Raw genomic sequence first — 14,926 nt, 5'->3', positions numbered from 1 at the left:
ACCTCGGGCTAACCTAATCACTGATGCAGGGGGTGGGATTTCCTAGCGACTCTGTTCTCATCTGGATTTGCCTGTGAGCTGCCGACACCATTAGCCTTCCTGAGGGTTGATGCAAAATTAAGCGCCTGTTCCCGAGGAAGAAGCAAGGAGTGTGTGCTGAGTAGGCAGCCACCAGCATCCCTATGAATATTAAATATGTAGAAGAAGTGAACTGCACTAATGTGCTCTCTAATAAGGACAATTAAACATGACTGGCGATGAGCTGGCTCTTCTATCCTACAACAGCCTCTCACCTGTCATTTCTTTCACCTCCAAATAGCATGGTCCTTCTCTCCATGCAAGGGTTGGGGCCTGTTACAGCATCATGAGGCTGTTTAGTTGTATATAACAGTGCTTGCAATAGTTCCTGGCTCATAATAAATGCTCAATAAATTACTATTGTTGACTAGGAACTTTTAGGAGATTTTAAGCTTCCATCTGTGATATTGCTTTGTCACCACTGCCCGTGATCAAAGACACCTTCCCTTAACCCAAACAATTAAATGGACTCTCATGACCTCTGCATATTGCCTTCTGCCTCCTCCACACAATCTTTTATGTTCCTTTTTATCATTCCAGGGTTTCTTTCTTGCAAATTTAAGCACAAACATATGCTTATTTCTTCCTCACCTTTTTTTTGTGTGTGTTTTTCTGAATTGAGAAGTGAGGAGGCAGAGACAGATTCTCGCATGTGCCCAATGGGGATCCACCTGGCATGCCCACTAGGGGGCGATGCTCTGCCCATCTGGGGCGTTGCTCCATTGCAACCAGAGCCATTCTAGCACCTGAGGCAGAGGCCATGGAGCCATCCTCAGCACCCAGGCCAACTTTGCTCCAATGGAGCCTTGGCTACAGGAGGGGAAGAGAGAGATAAATTAAAAAAAAAGAGGGGGGGGGAGAAGCAGATGGGTGCTTCTCCTGTTCAATTCCTGAATCAAACCCAGGACTTCTACATGCCAGGCTGATGCTCTACCACTAAACCAACTGGCTAGGGCTATTTCTTCCTCATTTTCTTATTCAAAGGAACACATTGTGGCATCTGCTTTTTATTTTTTTAAATGAGAGTAGGGAAGATACAGAGAAAGATTCCTGCATGGGCCCCGACTGGGATTCACCTGGCAGCCTCCATCTGGGGAAGATGCTCAGCCCATCTTGGGATGTTGCTCAGCAACTGAGCTATGTTTAGTGCCTGAGGCAGAGGCTTAACAGGAGCCATCCTCAGCACCCAGGGCCAACATGCTCAAATCAATTAATCAAGCCATGGCTATGGGAGGGGAAGAGAGAAAGAGAGAGAGAGAGAGAGAGAGAAGTGGGAGGGGGGAGAAGCAAATAGTTGCCTCTTTTGTATGTCCTGACTGGGAATTGTACCTGGGACTTCAACATGCCAGGTCAACACTCTACTGCTAAGCCAACCGGCCAAGGCTGGCATCTGCTTTTTGTGCTCACTGATATATCCTGGAGATCTCTCCTACCAGTGAATGGAGATTCTCCTCACTGTTCACAGAGGCAGTGCGTACGTGCACAGCACTCTATAGAACAAACCTCACTTCATTCAGCCCGGGATTTACTGCTAGACTCTTGGGGAGTTTTCAGCCCTTTACTATTGCAAGCAATGAGTGACAATGTGTGGAGGCTATTACTTTGCATTGTGCAAGTTTATCAGTGGAATAGAGTCCTAGAAATGGGATTATAGAGTCGAAGGAGATAAATCCATCAGTAATTCTTTAAAGACATTGACCAATTGTCCTTCATCTGGTATTGTACGATTTTCCCAGCTTTGTTATGAGAGCATATGTTTACCTATAGCTTCACCAACAGTGTTTTGGCAAACTGTGGGGTTTGACAATCTGGTAGGTGAGAATGGTAACACAATGTAGTTTTCATTTGCACTTTTCTTATTATGAATGGGATTGAGCAGCTTTTTTTTATATGTCAGATAGCCATTTTTTTTTTTAAGCTGGTTTATCTTGAATTTACCAGGTATAAAATCATATCATCAACAAGTAGAGGTAGTTTTGCCTTTTGCTTTTATAAATTTCCATATTCTTTCTGTTATCTAACCACATTGGCTAAGACCTACAATATAGTGTTCAACAGTAGTGGTGATAATGGGTGTTCTGAGTTTGTTTCTGGCATTGGTGGGAATGTTTAATGTTTCCCCATTAAGTAAGAGTCTGCCTTTTGAACTGAGGTATGTGTTATCTTACATGTTAAAGAAGTAAGTGTCCATCGATTTCCAAACTATTGGTATTTTTTTAAAAAATCAGGAATGTTATTTTTTCAGCAAATGCCTTTTCCACATCGATGGAGATGGTCATGATATTTTCACTTAGATCTGTTAACACGGTGAGTTACGGGATTAGGTTTTCTAACAAGGAACCGTATTAATACATTGGGAGTGAGTGTTCTCCACACCAAATCAGGATTGCAGACTCTGATCGTGAAAGCGTAACGCTGCTCCAACACTCTGTCTCCTCCGTTCCAGTTACTATGGACTGACAGTCTGGTTCCCGGATATGATCCGGTATTTCCAAGATGAAGAATACAAGTCCAAAATGAAGGTGTTTTTCGCGGAGCACGTTTACGGTGCCACCATCAACTTCACGATGGAAAATCAGCTTCACCGCTATGGCAAGCTTGTGAATGACAAGTAAGTGAGAGGCCGCGGGCTCTCCCTGGGTCAGGGTGACGACAGTCCACGGGGCTGTTCTCGGAAGAGACCCTTTGGAAGGATAAGATTTCAACAGTGGTTCTCAACCTTTCTAATGCCGTGACCCTGCAATACAGTTCCTCATGTTGCGGTGACCCCAAACCAAAAAAATAATTTTGGTGGCTACTTCATAACTGTAATTTTGCTACAGTTATGATTCGGAATGTAAGTACCTGATATGCATTATGTATTTTCCGATGGCTTTAGGCGACCCCGCTGGGGTCGCGACCCACAGGTTGAGAACTGCTGGATTTCAATATGGTGGGGAAATGAGTTCCAAGATCATTGTGGTAGCACAGCTTGTCATGGATGCTGGTGACACAGTAACTCCTTGGGTAGCTCTGTCTGTATTGTGCTGGCTGCCGGTCACCTCAAATCTCCTGACTGTAGCTGACTCATCCAAGGGTGGAGGCATTGGTTTGGGGAGGGCCAGTCAGACCATCTTTCCTGAGACCTCACGCCTTTAACAGAGACAGGCAAGGAGCTGTGGCCTTCTAGTACTCTCACTGTGGAGGCCCCTGCACCAACCCACCGCTTGGTGGGTGAGCTTCTTTGATTTGGGACACTTTTTCAGGCCAAGGGTGGCATGTCTTATGTCATTGTTCTACCCAATATTACCTTCAAGGATTGATCAGCATGGCCTGTCTTTTTCCAGAATGGTTTTTTTTTTTTTTGAATAATGAGTAGAATATTAGAAAAGTTCTGTCTACATTTTTGTGGGGCTGCTTCCTTAATCTTTGTTACTCCTCTTCTTTCTATTCCTGGGGCAAATGAAATGAACAGGCCAGCCCGTTGGGCTCTGAGGATGCTTACCTCTCTGGGCTGCCCTCAGAAGCCTCCCCGAAGGGGCAGGACAGCATTCGGTTTAACCCAGGCCACATGATTTCTCTGCCATTGTTAGTTTTGACTTGGACTCGGCAAACTCACCAGGTCAGGCTGCATGGTGACAACAGAAATACCAGGGAACAGGTAGTTCAGTGTCAGTGATAGAAGCTACCCTGTATTTTCTACCCCTGCATAAGAATTAATACCATGGCCCTGTCTGGTTGGCTCAGTGGTAGAGTGTTGGCCTGGTGTGTGGATGTCCCAGGTTTGATTCCCGGTCAGGGAGAAGACCATCTGCTTCTCCATTCCTCTCCATTCCTCTCCTCCTCCTCCTCCTCCTCCTCCTCCTCCTCCTCCTCCTCCTCCTCTTCCTCCTCCTCCTCCTCTTTCTCCTCTTCCTCTTTCTTCTTCTTCTTCTTCTTCTTCTTCTTCTTCTTCTTCTTCTTCTTCTTCTCTCTCTCTCTCTTTCTCTCTCTCTTCTCCTCCCACAGCCATGGCTGGATTGGTTTGAGTGCATCGGCCCTGGGTGCTGAGGATGGCTCCATGGAGTCTCCGCCTCACTAAAAACAACTTGGTTGTGAGCCTCAGCCCCAGATGGTGGTTGCTGGGTGAATCCTCATCTGGGTACATGCAGGAGCCTGTCTCTCTATCTTTTCTCCCCTCAGAAAAAGAAGGAAAAAATATTAAAAGAAAAATTAACACCAAGACTTCTCTTCTCCATTCCATGGTCCACCTCCCCCACCCGGGCCCACCCGAGTGAAGTGGCCCTGCCGTGACTGTCACCACCCTGCGAAAGGAGTGTCTGTCTGGGTGAAACGCAAGGAGGTGCCTCTGTAACCTAGTCCACGTGGCTCTTACAGACCAGACCTTAGCAGATGTTCGCTATAATTTATGATGAGAAAGGAAGTATGAAAGGAAAGGAGATTATTATTCCTACACAAATGAGACCTTGGGGAGGAAGGTTAGGACTAAGTAGCAGTGGACCTGGAATTCAGGAATTCAGATGAGTTTTTTAAATGCAGGAGCTCAGTCACAAACATCTACGCATTCAGGCACCCGTGCACGCATGCGCGTTCCCCAGGGAAGCGTCTGAGCCGCCGTGCTCTGGGAGCGGCCACTCCAGGGTGGGGGCTCGGGATTTCTCCAGGATTCTCCCAGGATTTCTCACTCTGAGGGCGCTTCAGCAGAAGTCGAGAGACCTTATGTTGGTGTTGCCAAGGAAGAAATGTTGCCATTGCTTTAACAGAACATTCTAGGAGTGCTGAAAACCAAGAGACATTGTGGGTGTCTAAATGTCACCCATGATATGACACCATCTCTGCAGAGATGCATAGACTAAAAGAGACCTCATTTATGAAGTTTCCAGTGTGCAGTGATACTCTGGGGACATTGGTGATAATAATTATAGTGATGAAAAGGATAATAAGGCCGATAACGATGATGATGGCAACCAACATTACTGAGCACACCTTCAGTGTCTTGCCTAGATGATCCCATTTAATCCTCACAAAAATTCTAGGAGGCAAGAAACCTGCTTTCCAGGTGGGGAAACAGAAGCTTGGAGAGGTGTGCGACTTGCCCAAATCACATAGCTAATGGAAATGGAAATGTCTCTCTTCCACCCCAGGCATTGGGACGCCAGTCCCATACCCTTGACAACTACAACTGTTGTCTTATTGGGAAACTCTCCTTCCCCACTGAGGCCCTGTTTTACGCGGTATAGCGTCAGCCTGGCGTGCAGGAGTCCCAGGTTCGATTCCCGGCCAGGGCACACAGGAGAAGCGCCCATCTGCTTCTCCACCCCTCCCCCTCTCCTTCCTCTCTGTCTCTCTCTTCCCCTCCCGCAGCCAAGGCTCCACTGGAGCAGTTTGCCCGGGTGCTGAGGATGGCTCTGTGGCCTTTGCCTCAGGCGCTAGAATGGCTCTGATTGCGGCAGACCGACGCCCCAAGATGAGCAGAGCATGGCCCCCTGGTGGGCATGCCAGGTGGATCCTGGTCGGGCACATGCGGGAGTCTGTCTGACTGCCTCCCCGTTTCCAGCTTCAGAAAAAAAAAAAGGTTAATTGCAATGCCAGCGCCCTGTGATTTATAGCGGGCTGGTTTTGAAGTTCTAAGACTTAACTGTGAAGTCCTTCTAACCTTTCTCAGCCTCCCGAGGCTTTTATCTTGCTCGGGTGGGAGTCAGGAGGAAGCAGCGTTGACCTTGTGCACCCAGGACGCCAGGGGACCCCGGAGTAGTTGCCAGGGGCCTGGAGATGCTTAGCTATGCCAAGACTTGGCAGGGAGTGGTTGTAAATATTTTGTACTCACAGAAGTTTTACCACATTTCTGTACATTCAGGACATGTGGATGTTTCTCTGTAGTTATTCAAATGTAAATTCCTTCAAAAGTTGCCAAGAGTTAATTTAAACAGATGAACGAATGACAGACAATATATATGACAATTTAACCAGTGTATTTTTTTTTTAACAAGTAGATACTAAAATGACAACTACTTGAAGCCCATACTTTTTCCTCCAGCAAATTGTTGAGGGAAAAGGGTATTTTTTTACTTGAAAAATGAGGAACCTATCCAAAAAAAATAAACAAACTTGGTTTCTTTTTCTGCATTGTGCTGCCATCTGCTGGTTTTAAGCTAGAAAACACTCCATCTTTGACAACCCCAAACCTCTTAGGAGGGTTAAATATTGATGTTCTTTAGGGAGTTTTTTCCCTTGGTTACCAGTATTCTTTTAAAAATTTTATTCACACTTTGCTGATTTAAAATTTAGATGAAATTATTTACTTTATTGACTCTTGCACTTGGGGGAAAATGCCTTGTGTAAAAAGGGCTTCAGACTTTACCCAGAAATTTATTTTATTATTATTATTTTTTTCATTTTTCTGAAGCTGGAAACGGGGAGGCAGTCAGACAGACTCCCACATGCGCCCGACCGGGATCCACCCGGCATGCCCACCAGGGGGCGATGCTCTGCCCCTCTGGGGCCTCGCTCTGTTGCATCCAGAGCCATTCTCGCGCCCGAGGCAGAGGCCACAGAGCCATCCCCAGCTCCCAGGCCAACTTTGCTCCATTGGAGCCTTGGCTGCAGGAGAGGAAGAGAGAGACAGAGAGGAAGGAGAGGGGAAGGGGTGGAGAAGCAGATGGGCGCTTCTCCTGTGTGCCCTGGCCAGGAATCGAGCCCGGGACTCCTGCACACCAGGCCGATGCTCTACCGCTGAGCCAACCGGCCAGGGCCCTACCCAGAAATTTTTGTCAGTAAAACAAAATCCTGTTAGAAGCCTGCATGGTAGCCTCCTGTGAGACCCAGGAAGGATCAAGATGCACAGATGAGTCGCCCTGCTCCCGGCACTGTCTGCAGCCTCTGGGGCCTCACACACAAGCAGCTGGCTCTGAGTTCCCGTCCTGCTTTTGCTTCAGAGCTCTGAGTGTTTAGAAAATGCCAGGAAGACAAATGAAAAAATTTACATTTTAAACCCTGAACCAAAATGTCGGGCCAGCCTTTTTACATATCCCACAACTAGTTTTTTTTATTTTTTTTTTATCGTTAATTAAAAACAGGATAGCTTTCTATCCCAGAGCATGTATTAATTAAGTAATTAATTAAGTTATCCTCTCCTTTTAGGAAGAAATTTCTGCTTGACAGAGCTCGTTACTGTGAGGGTTAGGATGGGAGTAAGGGGGTCATCAGATTTAAACCTCCCTGATTCCTGTTTGTTTTTTTTAATTTTTTTAAATTTATTTTTATTTTTTTATTTTTATTTTTATTTTTGATTCCTGTTTGTGATAGCTTGCAACCAAGGAAGTAATGTCATAATCCTGAGTTTCCCACCCAGCTGAAAGGAAAGTTGCTGCTTGCACTCAGGGTTAGAAGCTCAAATAACAATGAGCCAGTTCTGGGGGCTGGAGGTCCAAGATGAAGGTATCTCTGTTGCCTTCTTTATAAAGGCACTAATTCCATTCATCAGGGCTCTACCCTCATAACCTAATCACCTCCCAGAGGCTCCACCCCCTAACACCATCCCATTGCAGGTTAGATTTCAACATCTGAATGTTGGACGGTTTATAGCACAGGCATTATTTAAAATTTTGAACAGGAAGCAATTGTCAATGATGTGTTTGACAATTTTCTGACAGTGGTTTGTTTTCTTAAAATAAACTTTTAAGTTTAGAACAGTTTTAGAGTCACAGAAAAATTGCAAAGATGGTGGAAAAAATTTCTATATACCCCACTTCTAGTTTTTTTTTTTAAATCATTAGCATCTTATATTACTTGTTACAATTAATTTACCAATGATACATTACTATTAACTACAGTCCATGCTGTATTCAGGTGTCTTTAGTTTTTTGATTTTTGTTTTTTAGTGAGAAGAGGGGAGGCAGAGACAGACTCCCGCACGCGCGGGATCCACCCAGAAAGCCCACTAGGGGATGATGCTCTGCCTATCTGAAGCCCTTGCTCAATTGCAACCAGAGCCATTTTGTTAGTGCCAGAGGTGGAGGCCATAGAGCCACCCTCAGCGCCCGGGGTCAACTTGCTCCAATGGAGCCATGAAATCAGGAGGGGAGGGGAAGAGAGAGAGAGAGAGAGAGAGAGAGAGAGAGAGAGAGAGAAGCAAGAGGGGAAGGGGCAGAGAAGTAGATGGGCACTTCTCCTATGTGCTCTGACCGGAAATCAAACCCAGGACGTCCACAGGCCAGGCCGATGCTCTACTGCTGAGCTAACAGGCCAGGGCCCAGGTGTCTTTAGTTTTTACCCAGTGTTTTTTCGCTGTCTCAGGATCCTGTGTAGGTACCATGTCACATGTGGCAGTCACATCTCCTTAGACTCCTCTTGGCTGTAACAGTTTGTAGCTTCATTTTAAATTTTACTTTATGGAATCCTTTCTTGTGCAGATTTGTTTTTCCTTTTTTTTTCCAAGTGAGAGGAGGGGAGGTAGAGGGACAGATTCCCACATGTGCCCCAACAGATATCTAGCCAGCAACCCCCATCTAGGGCGATGCTCTGCCCATCTTGGGCTAATGCTCACACCAAGCTATTTTTAGCACCTGAGGTGGAGGCTCCATGGAGCCATCCTCAGTGCCCAGGGCCAAAGCTCTAGAACCAATTGAGCCATGGTGTGGGAGAGGAAGAGAGTGAGTGAGAGAGAAGGGGGGGGAGGAGTAGAGAAGCAGATGGTTGCTTCTCCTGTGTGCCGTACTGGAAATTGAACCCGGGACATCCATACGCCATGCTGATGCTTTACCACTGAACCAACCAGCCAGAGCCACTATTTTATTTTTTTTTAATGTCTAGTTTGTCACCTTTTCTTTTAAGGTTTGTTCCTTTTGGCTCTTAGTTTAGAAACCCTTCACATTTGAAGTCATAAAGTCATTTTCTATTTTTTTAAATCTCAGTTTTAAAGTTTGCCTTTTCACATTTAGGTCCTTGATTTTTCATAGTCTCTGTATACAAGAGAGGAACTAACTTCATATCCCCCCCACCCCTTGCCTCCCTCTCCCATACCTATAGCTCATTGTCTCCATGACATTTATGAAATTGCCCGTCTCTTCCCTAATGATATGTAATAACACTTTTATCACATGTCAGATTTCTTTCCGTGGATGATTGTGTTTCCGTGCCCTCTGGTCTGGTCCCACGGTTCTGTTTGTCTTGTCTTTTACCAAAACCACATCGACTTAATTGCCATAACTTCGTTGTTGAGCTGTGTTTCCAGGAGTATTCGGTTCCTCTACCGAGTCATTAACATTTTCCTTGGGTAGTTTGGCCCAGTGCTCTTCCCCATGAATTTCAGGATCAAGTTCTAAGATTCCACTAAAACCAGCTGGTTGGCATTTTGATTTGCATTTACATAGACGGTCTGGATTCATTTGGGGACATCTTTACGCTATAGAACCTTCCAGTCATTGACTATTGTGTTTCTCACTACTTGGTCAATTTTATCTCTTCCTTTCTTAGCCTCATAAATTTATTCTTTTCACTTCTTGTATTGCCTTGTATATGACAAGTTCAGTGACGGATAGAAGCCATACTAATGGGTATTCTGAATTCAGCGGGGCTTTTGGTGTTTTGCCTTTAAAGTATAATATTTACTCTTTGTTTTTGGTTGATATCCTTTATAAAGTTAAGGGAATTATCATTTATTTTTGTCCGGCAGATGAAATCATCTGGTAAAGTTTTTTCCCAACTGGATCACAAGTGCCTGTTCTGAAGTGACTTTATAGCATCCCAGCATGCCTCCATCTTGATAATTATCCCTAAATTTTCATTGTTGCTTTTCTTATTTACTTCTTTACTTAGACTGAGTTTCTTGAAAACAATGCCATCATGTCTAAAACATGGCAACTACATAGATATGACTTTTGGCAAAGTTTAGAACAGATCATTTGACTAAGCACTGGGCCTGAGGGAAGCAGAAATAGTGTTTATGATCATATTTGCACCATCAACTCTGGAATGCCGGTATCTTCTGCTTCTTTACAGAGAAATCTCCATGTGCTGCTTTTGCTGACTTTTCCTCCAGCCTTTGACATCTCCTGAATGAAAATTCTTAGATCAGTTCAGTATACAATTGAGAGATTGGGAAAAGATGATTTATATGGAGACTCATGTAATATTCTCTGTCCCTTTCCCTTTTTTTTTTTTTTTTTTTTTTTTTTTTTTTTTGCATTTTCTTTTGCATTTTTCTGAAGCTGGAAACAGGGAGAGACAGTCAGACAGACTCCCGCATGTGCCCGACCGGGATCCACCCGGCACGCCCACCAGGGGACGATGCTCTGCCCATCCTGGGCGTCGCCATGTTGCGACCAGAGCCACTCTAGCGCCTGAGGCAGAGGCCACAGAGCCATCCCCAGCGCCCGGGCCATTTTTGCTCCAATGGAGCCTTGGCTGTGGGAGGGGAAGAGAGAGACAGAGAGGAAGGTGCGGCGGAGGGGTGGAGAAGCAAATGGGCGCTTCTCCTGTGTGCCCTGGCCAGGAATCGAACCCGGGTCCTCCGCACACTAGGCCAACGCTCTACCGCTGAGCCAACCGGCCAGGGCCTTGTCCCTTTCTCCTTTTATCTCTGTCTCTGTAACTTTGAATTTAAAAGAAAAAATTTTTTTTTGTATTTTTCTGAAGCTGGAAATGGGGAGGCAGTCAGACAGACTCCCGCATGCGCCCGACCGGGATCCACCCGGCATGCCCACCAGGGGGTGATGCTCTGCCCATCCGGGGTGTCGCTCTGTCGTGACCAGAGCCACTCTAGCACCTGGGGCAGAGGCCAAGGAGCCATCCCCAGCGCCTGGGCCATCTTTTGCTCCAATGGAGCCTTGGCTGCGGGAGGGGAAGAGAGAGACAGAGAGGAAGGGGGGTGTGGAGAAGCAGATGGGCGCCTCTCCTGTGTGCCCTGGCCGGGAATCGAACCCGGGACTTCCACACGCCAGGCCGACGCTCTACCACTGAGCCAACTGACCAGGGCCTTTTTGTATTTTTCTGAAGCTGGAAACGGGGAGGCAGTCAGACAGACTCCTGCATGTGCCCGACTGGGATCCACCCGGCATGCCCACCAGGGGGCGATGCTCTGCCCATCCACTGCATCGCTCTGTTGCAACCAGAGCCAGAGCCATTCTAGCACCTGAGGCAGAGGCCACAGAGCCATCCTCAGCGCCCGGGCCATCTTTGCTCCAATGGAGCCTCAGCTGTGGGAGGGGAAGAGAGAGAGAGAGAGAGGAAGGAGAGGGGGAGGGGTGGAGAAGCAGATGGGCGCTTCTCCTGTGTGCCCTGGCAGGGAATCGAACCTGGGACTTCCGCACGCCAGGCTGACGCTCTACCACTGAGCCAACCAGCCAGGGCTGGATTTTTTTTTTTTTTTGACAGATACAGAGAGAGAGAGTCAGAGAGAAGAACAGATAGGGACAGACGGGAAGGGAGAGAGATGAGAAGCATCAATTCTTCACTGCAGCTCCTTAGATTGTTCATTGATTGCTTTCTCATATGTGCCCTGACTGGGGGGCTACAGCAGAACGAGTGACCCCTTGCTCAAGGCAGCAACCTTGGGCTCAAGTCAGCAACCTGGGCTTAAGCCAGTGGTCTTGGGCTTCAAGTCAGCGACCATGGGGTCATGTCTGTGATCCCACGCTCAAGCCGGTGACCTCGGGGTCTCGAACCTGGGTCCTCCGCATCCCAGTCTGACTCTCTATCCACGGCGCCACTGCGTGGTCAGGCTGTAACTTTGGCTTTCTATAGCTCAACTTGTAGAAACATTGTGCAGTCTACCTGCGTCAAGCCCGCTATGATTTATGATGCTGCTCTCTGTCCACTTTTGCCAGAACATGGAAATATCACTGAAAGCCACATCAGCAGCCTATTGCACTATTAAAAGAGAGGAATATATTAAAGTTAAAGACCTGAGACATCTCTAGGAATAGCTTTCCCGAGTAAACACATCCAGCATACAAATTACGTTTATTTTGAAATCAGAGGCATTTTCCTCTAACTAAAAACTTACCAATTGGTTTTTTCTTGGAAATTTGAAGAGTTCAGAGATAGCTTTGGGACGTCTGTGGTTAAGTTTCTGTAATAAATTTGACCTTAAGAATAATTATCTGATATCATTTGGATCAATGACTCTCATATTTTAAAAAATCAATTCCATTGATTTGAGAGAGAGAGAGAGAGAGAGGCATCAGCTTGTTGTTTCACTTAGTTGTTCCATTTAGTCATGTACTCATTGATGCTTTTCATACGTGCCCTGACTGAGGTTGAATTGGTGGCCTCTGGCATACTAGGTTGATGCTTTATCCACTGAACCACCTAGCCAGGGCTAACTCATATTTTTTGAAGTATAATAGACTGGTATCAGGCTCTGGGGATTATATCATTACAGGAAACCGCATCTTTCAAAATAGCCTCTCATGTTATTTTGGTGCAAGTTGTTCAGGGACCTCTCTTTGAGGAGTGCTTGCCTGGGTCCCCTTACTGGGTGGGAGGTCTCCCTGCAGAAGCGACGGATAGGTGGCTCTAGGTCAGGGTTCTGAGCAGACTACAGCATAGCATGAGGCTAAGGGGAATGGGCCGTTATATATGGTCACGGATTGAATTACCCCTAGTGGCCCTAAAAGGGAACAATGACCTTCAGCAGCCTGAGCTACTTCTATCACAATGATTCTCCCTGAAGTATAGTTGTCTGTTTGCTTTATCTTTTCCCCAATTAGACTGGAGGGCAGGGACCATGTCTTCCTCTCTCCACTCTTAGCACCTAGCACATGCACAGTAAGCGTTTGCTGCAGACTGGATGTGCAAATCAGCAAATAGACAAGTGATCATTCATGGTGTAAATGAATGGATTATAATTCTTCGTGTATGAAAACATTTCCAAATGTTTCAAGATGATAAGTTTGACTAAGCCTAGAAAATATAACCTCCAGAAGAGGATGTTCATGTATGTCAGCACATGGGTTTTTTTTGTATTTGTTTTTTACAGAGACAGAGAAAAAGTCAGAGAGAGGGATAGATAGGGACAGACAGACAGGAATGGAGAGAGATAAGAAGCATCAATCATCAGTTTTTCGTTGCGACACCTTAGTTGTTCATTGATTGCTTTCTCATATGTGCCTTGACTGTGGGCCTTCAGCAGACCGAGTAACCCCTTGCTCAAGCCAGCAACCTTGGGTCCAAGCTGGTGAGCTTTGCTCAAACCAGATGAGCCCGCGCTCAAGCTGGTGACCTCGGGGTCTTGAACCTGGGTCCTCCGCATCCCAGTCCTACGCTTTATCCACTGTGCCACAGCCTGGTCAGGCACATGTTTTTAAATGTAATATTGTTCTTTTCTATTAAGTTTACATAGGAATTTGAATAGTACAGTGGCTCCCAAATGTGGCTATACCTCCTAATCACCTAGGTGCCCTCCTTATTAAATGTTTTATGTTTAAGTGAAAAAGTAATATACACATTAAGTGTATATTGGTACTAAGGAAACATTAAGTTAATTTTATTCCCAACCCCATTGCATGTCCCCAGGGTTATGACACCTACCAGTTTCTTGTATGACTTCCCAGATACATTTTATTACATTCTATGCATTCGGAGGCATATGTATCATATCCTTTCTTACATAAAAAGTCAGAAGCTGTGGACACTTTTATTGCATTTGGAATTTTTTGGTTAATAATGTATCTTGAAGATTGTTCCACAATAAGACATATTGATCTACCTAATAACTGTAATGGCCATGTGGTATTCTATGGTATGGTATCTGTCTATCAACCTACCTTCCTGCCTCCTTCCTATCGTCTATCTAATAGTCACTTGAAAAACATTGATTTTAGAGAAAGGAGAGAGAGATAGAAGGGTTGGGGAGAAACAGGAGCATCAACTTGTAGTAGTTGCTTCCTCCATATGCCTAGACCAGGGAAGCCCGGGGTTTCAAAGCAGTGACCTCAGCATTCCAGGTGGATGCTTTATCCACAGGAATATCATAGGTCAGGCAGCCACTTTTTGTTACAAAAAATGTTGCACTGAACATCAGCAAATGTATCTCTTTGAATGCATGAGCAAGTCCACCAGGGTAAATTCTTAGAGACAGTTATTCCTACGTCAAAGGGATTGCGCACTACAGGTTTTGCAAAACTGCTTTCCAAACAGGCTGCACCAGTTAAATTATATTCTGTTAACAACATGAACAAAATACCTGTTTCCCCACATTTTTGTGGCGGCAATTTTAAAAAGAAAGATTCTCACAAATCTATTGCTTTTAAACCCACTAAGACCAGCTGAGCAGCCTGCATGTCTTTAAAGCCCCTCATAAAGTGATGCCATCGATGTGGTCACTGCTCATTAGTCACATCTCTGTGACTCCAACGCGGAAGGTCCGTGAGCCTGCACCTGGGACCCAGCAGGCTGATGCACAGTCCCTCATATGTACCTGCATGGGACACCAGCTTCCACCCTCCACCTTCCTGAAGCTCTTCTCATTTATAAAACAGCAGCTAAGAAATGGGGAACTGGTCCAGGGTGAAAATAATATCTCAGCACCTCTCGGTGTGTAGTTCTCTTTTTTTCTGCCTTTCTGCGTTTTTCAGTTGCCTTCACGCCTCCCCTTTTCCTGGATGAAGGACTCAGGAACAAAATGTCTTCCCCACAGGTTCACAAAGATGTACTTTAAACACGTGCTCTTTGAAGACACGTTCTTCGATGAGTGCTATTTTGAAGACGTTACCTCCACGGACACCTATTTCAAAAACTGCACCATCGAATCTACCATCTTTTACAACACAGGTCAGCACATGGGCAGAGTGGGGAGGCGGTCGCGGGGTTGGACTAGTATTTTCGAAGGACCAAAACAATCATGAGCTTTAGGAGCAGTAATGTCGTC

At 45.7% G+C, this 14,926-nt stretch overlaps 1 protein-coding gene across 7 annotated transcripts in view; it reads left to right on the top strand.

Moving 5' to 3' along the window:
* The window catches only part of SV2B (synaptic vesicle glycoprotein 2B), a 143,169-nt gene that overhangs the window by 112,040 nt on the left and 16,203 nt on the right, over window positions 1-14,926 (top strand). For all 7 annotated transcript variants that reach the window (XM_066238629.1, XM_066238628.1, XM_066238624.1 and 4 more), the window contains 2 exons: window positions 2,525-2,689; window positions 14,696-14,829. In XM_066238629.1, coding sequence (XP_066094726.1) covers window positions 2,525-2,689; window positions 14,696-14,829 — 299 coding nt within the window. The remainder of the gene's footprint in view (window positions 1-2,524; window positions 2,690-14,695; window positions 14,830-14,926) is intronic.

The sequence above is a fragment of the Saccopteryx bilineata genome, chromosome 7 (assembly GCF_036850765.1).
Source record: "Saccopteryx bilineata isolate mSacBil1 chromosome 7, mSacBil1_pri_phased_curated, whole genome shotgun sequence".
NCBI classification, from domain to species: domain Eukaryota; kingdom Metazoa; phylum Chordata; class Mammalia; order Chiroptera; family Emballonuridae; genus Saccopteryx; species Saccopteryx bilineata.
Note: the sequence above shows the minus strand (reverse complement) of the source record. Positions and strands in the feature narration are given on the sequence as shown.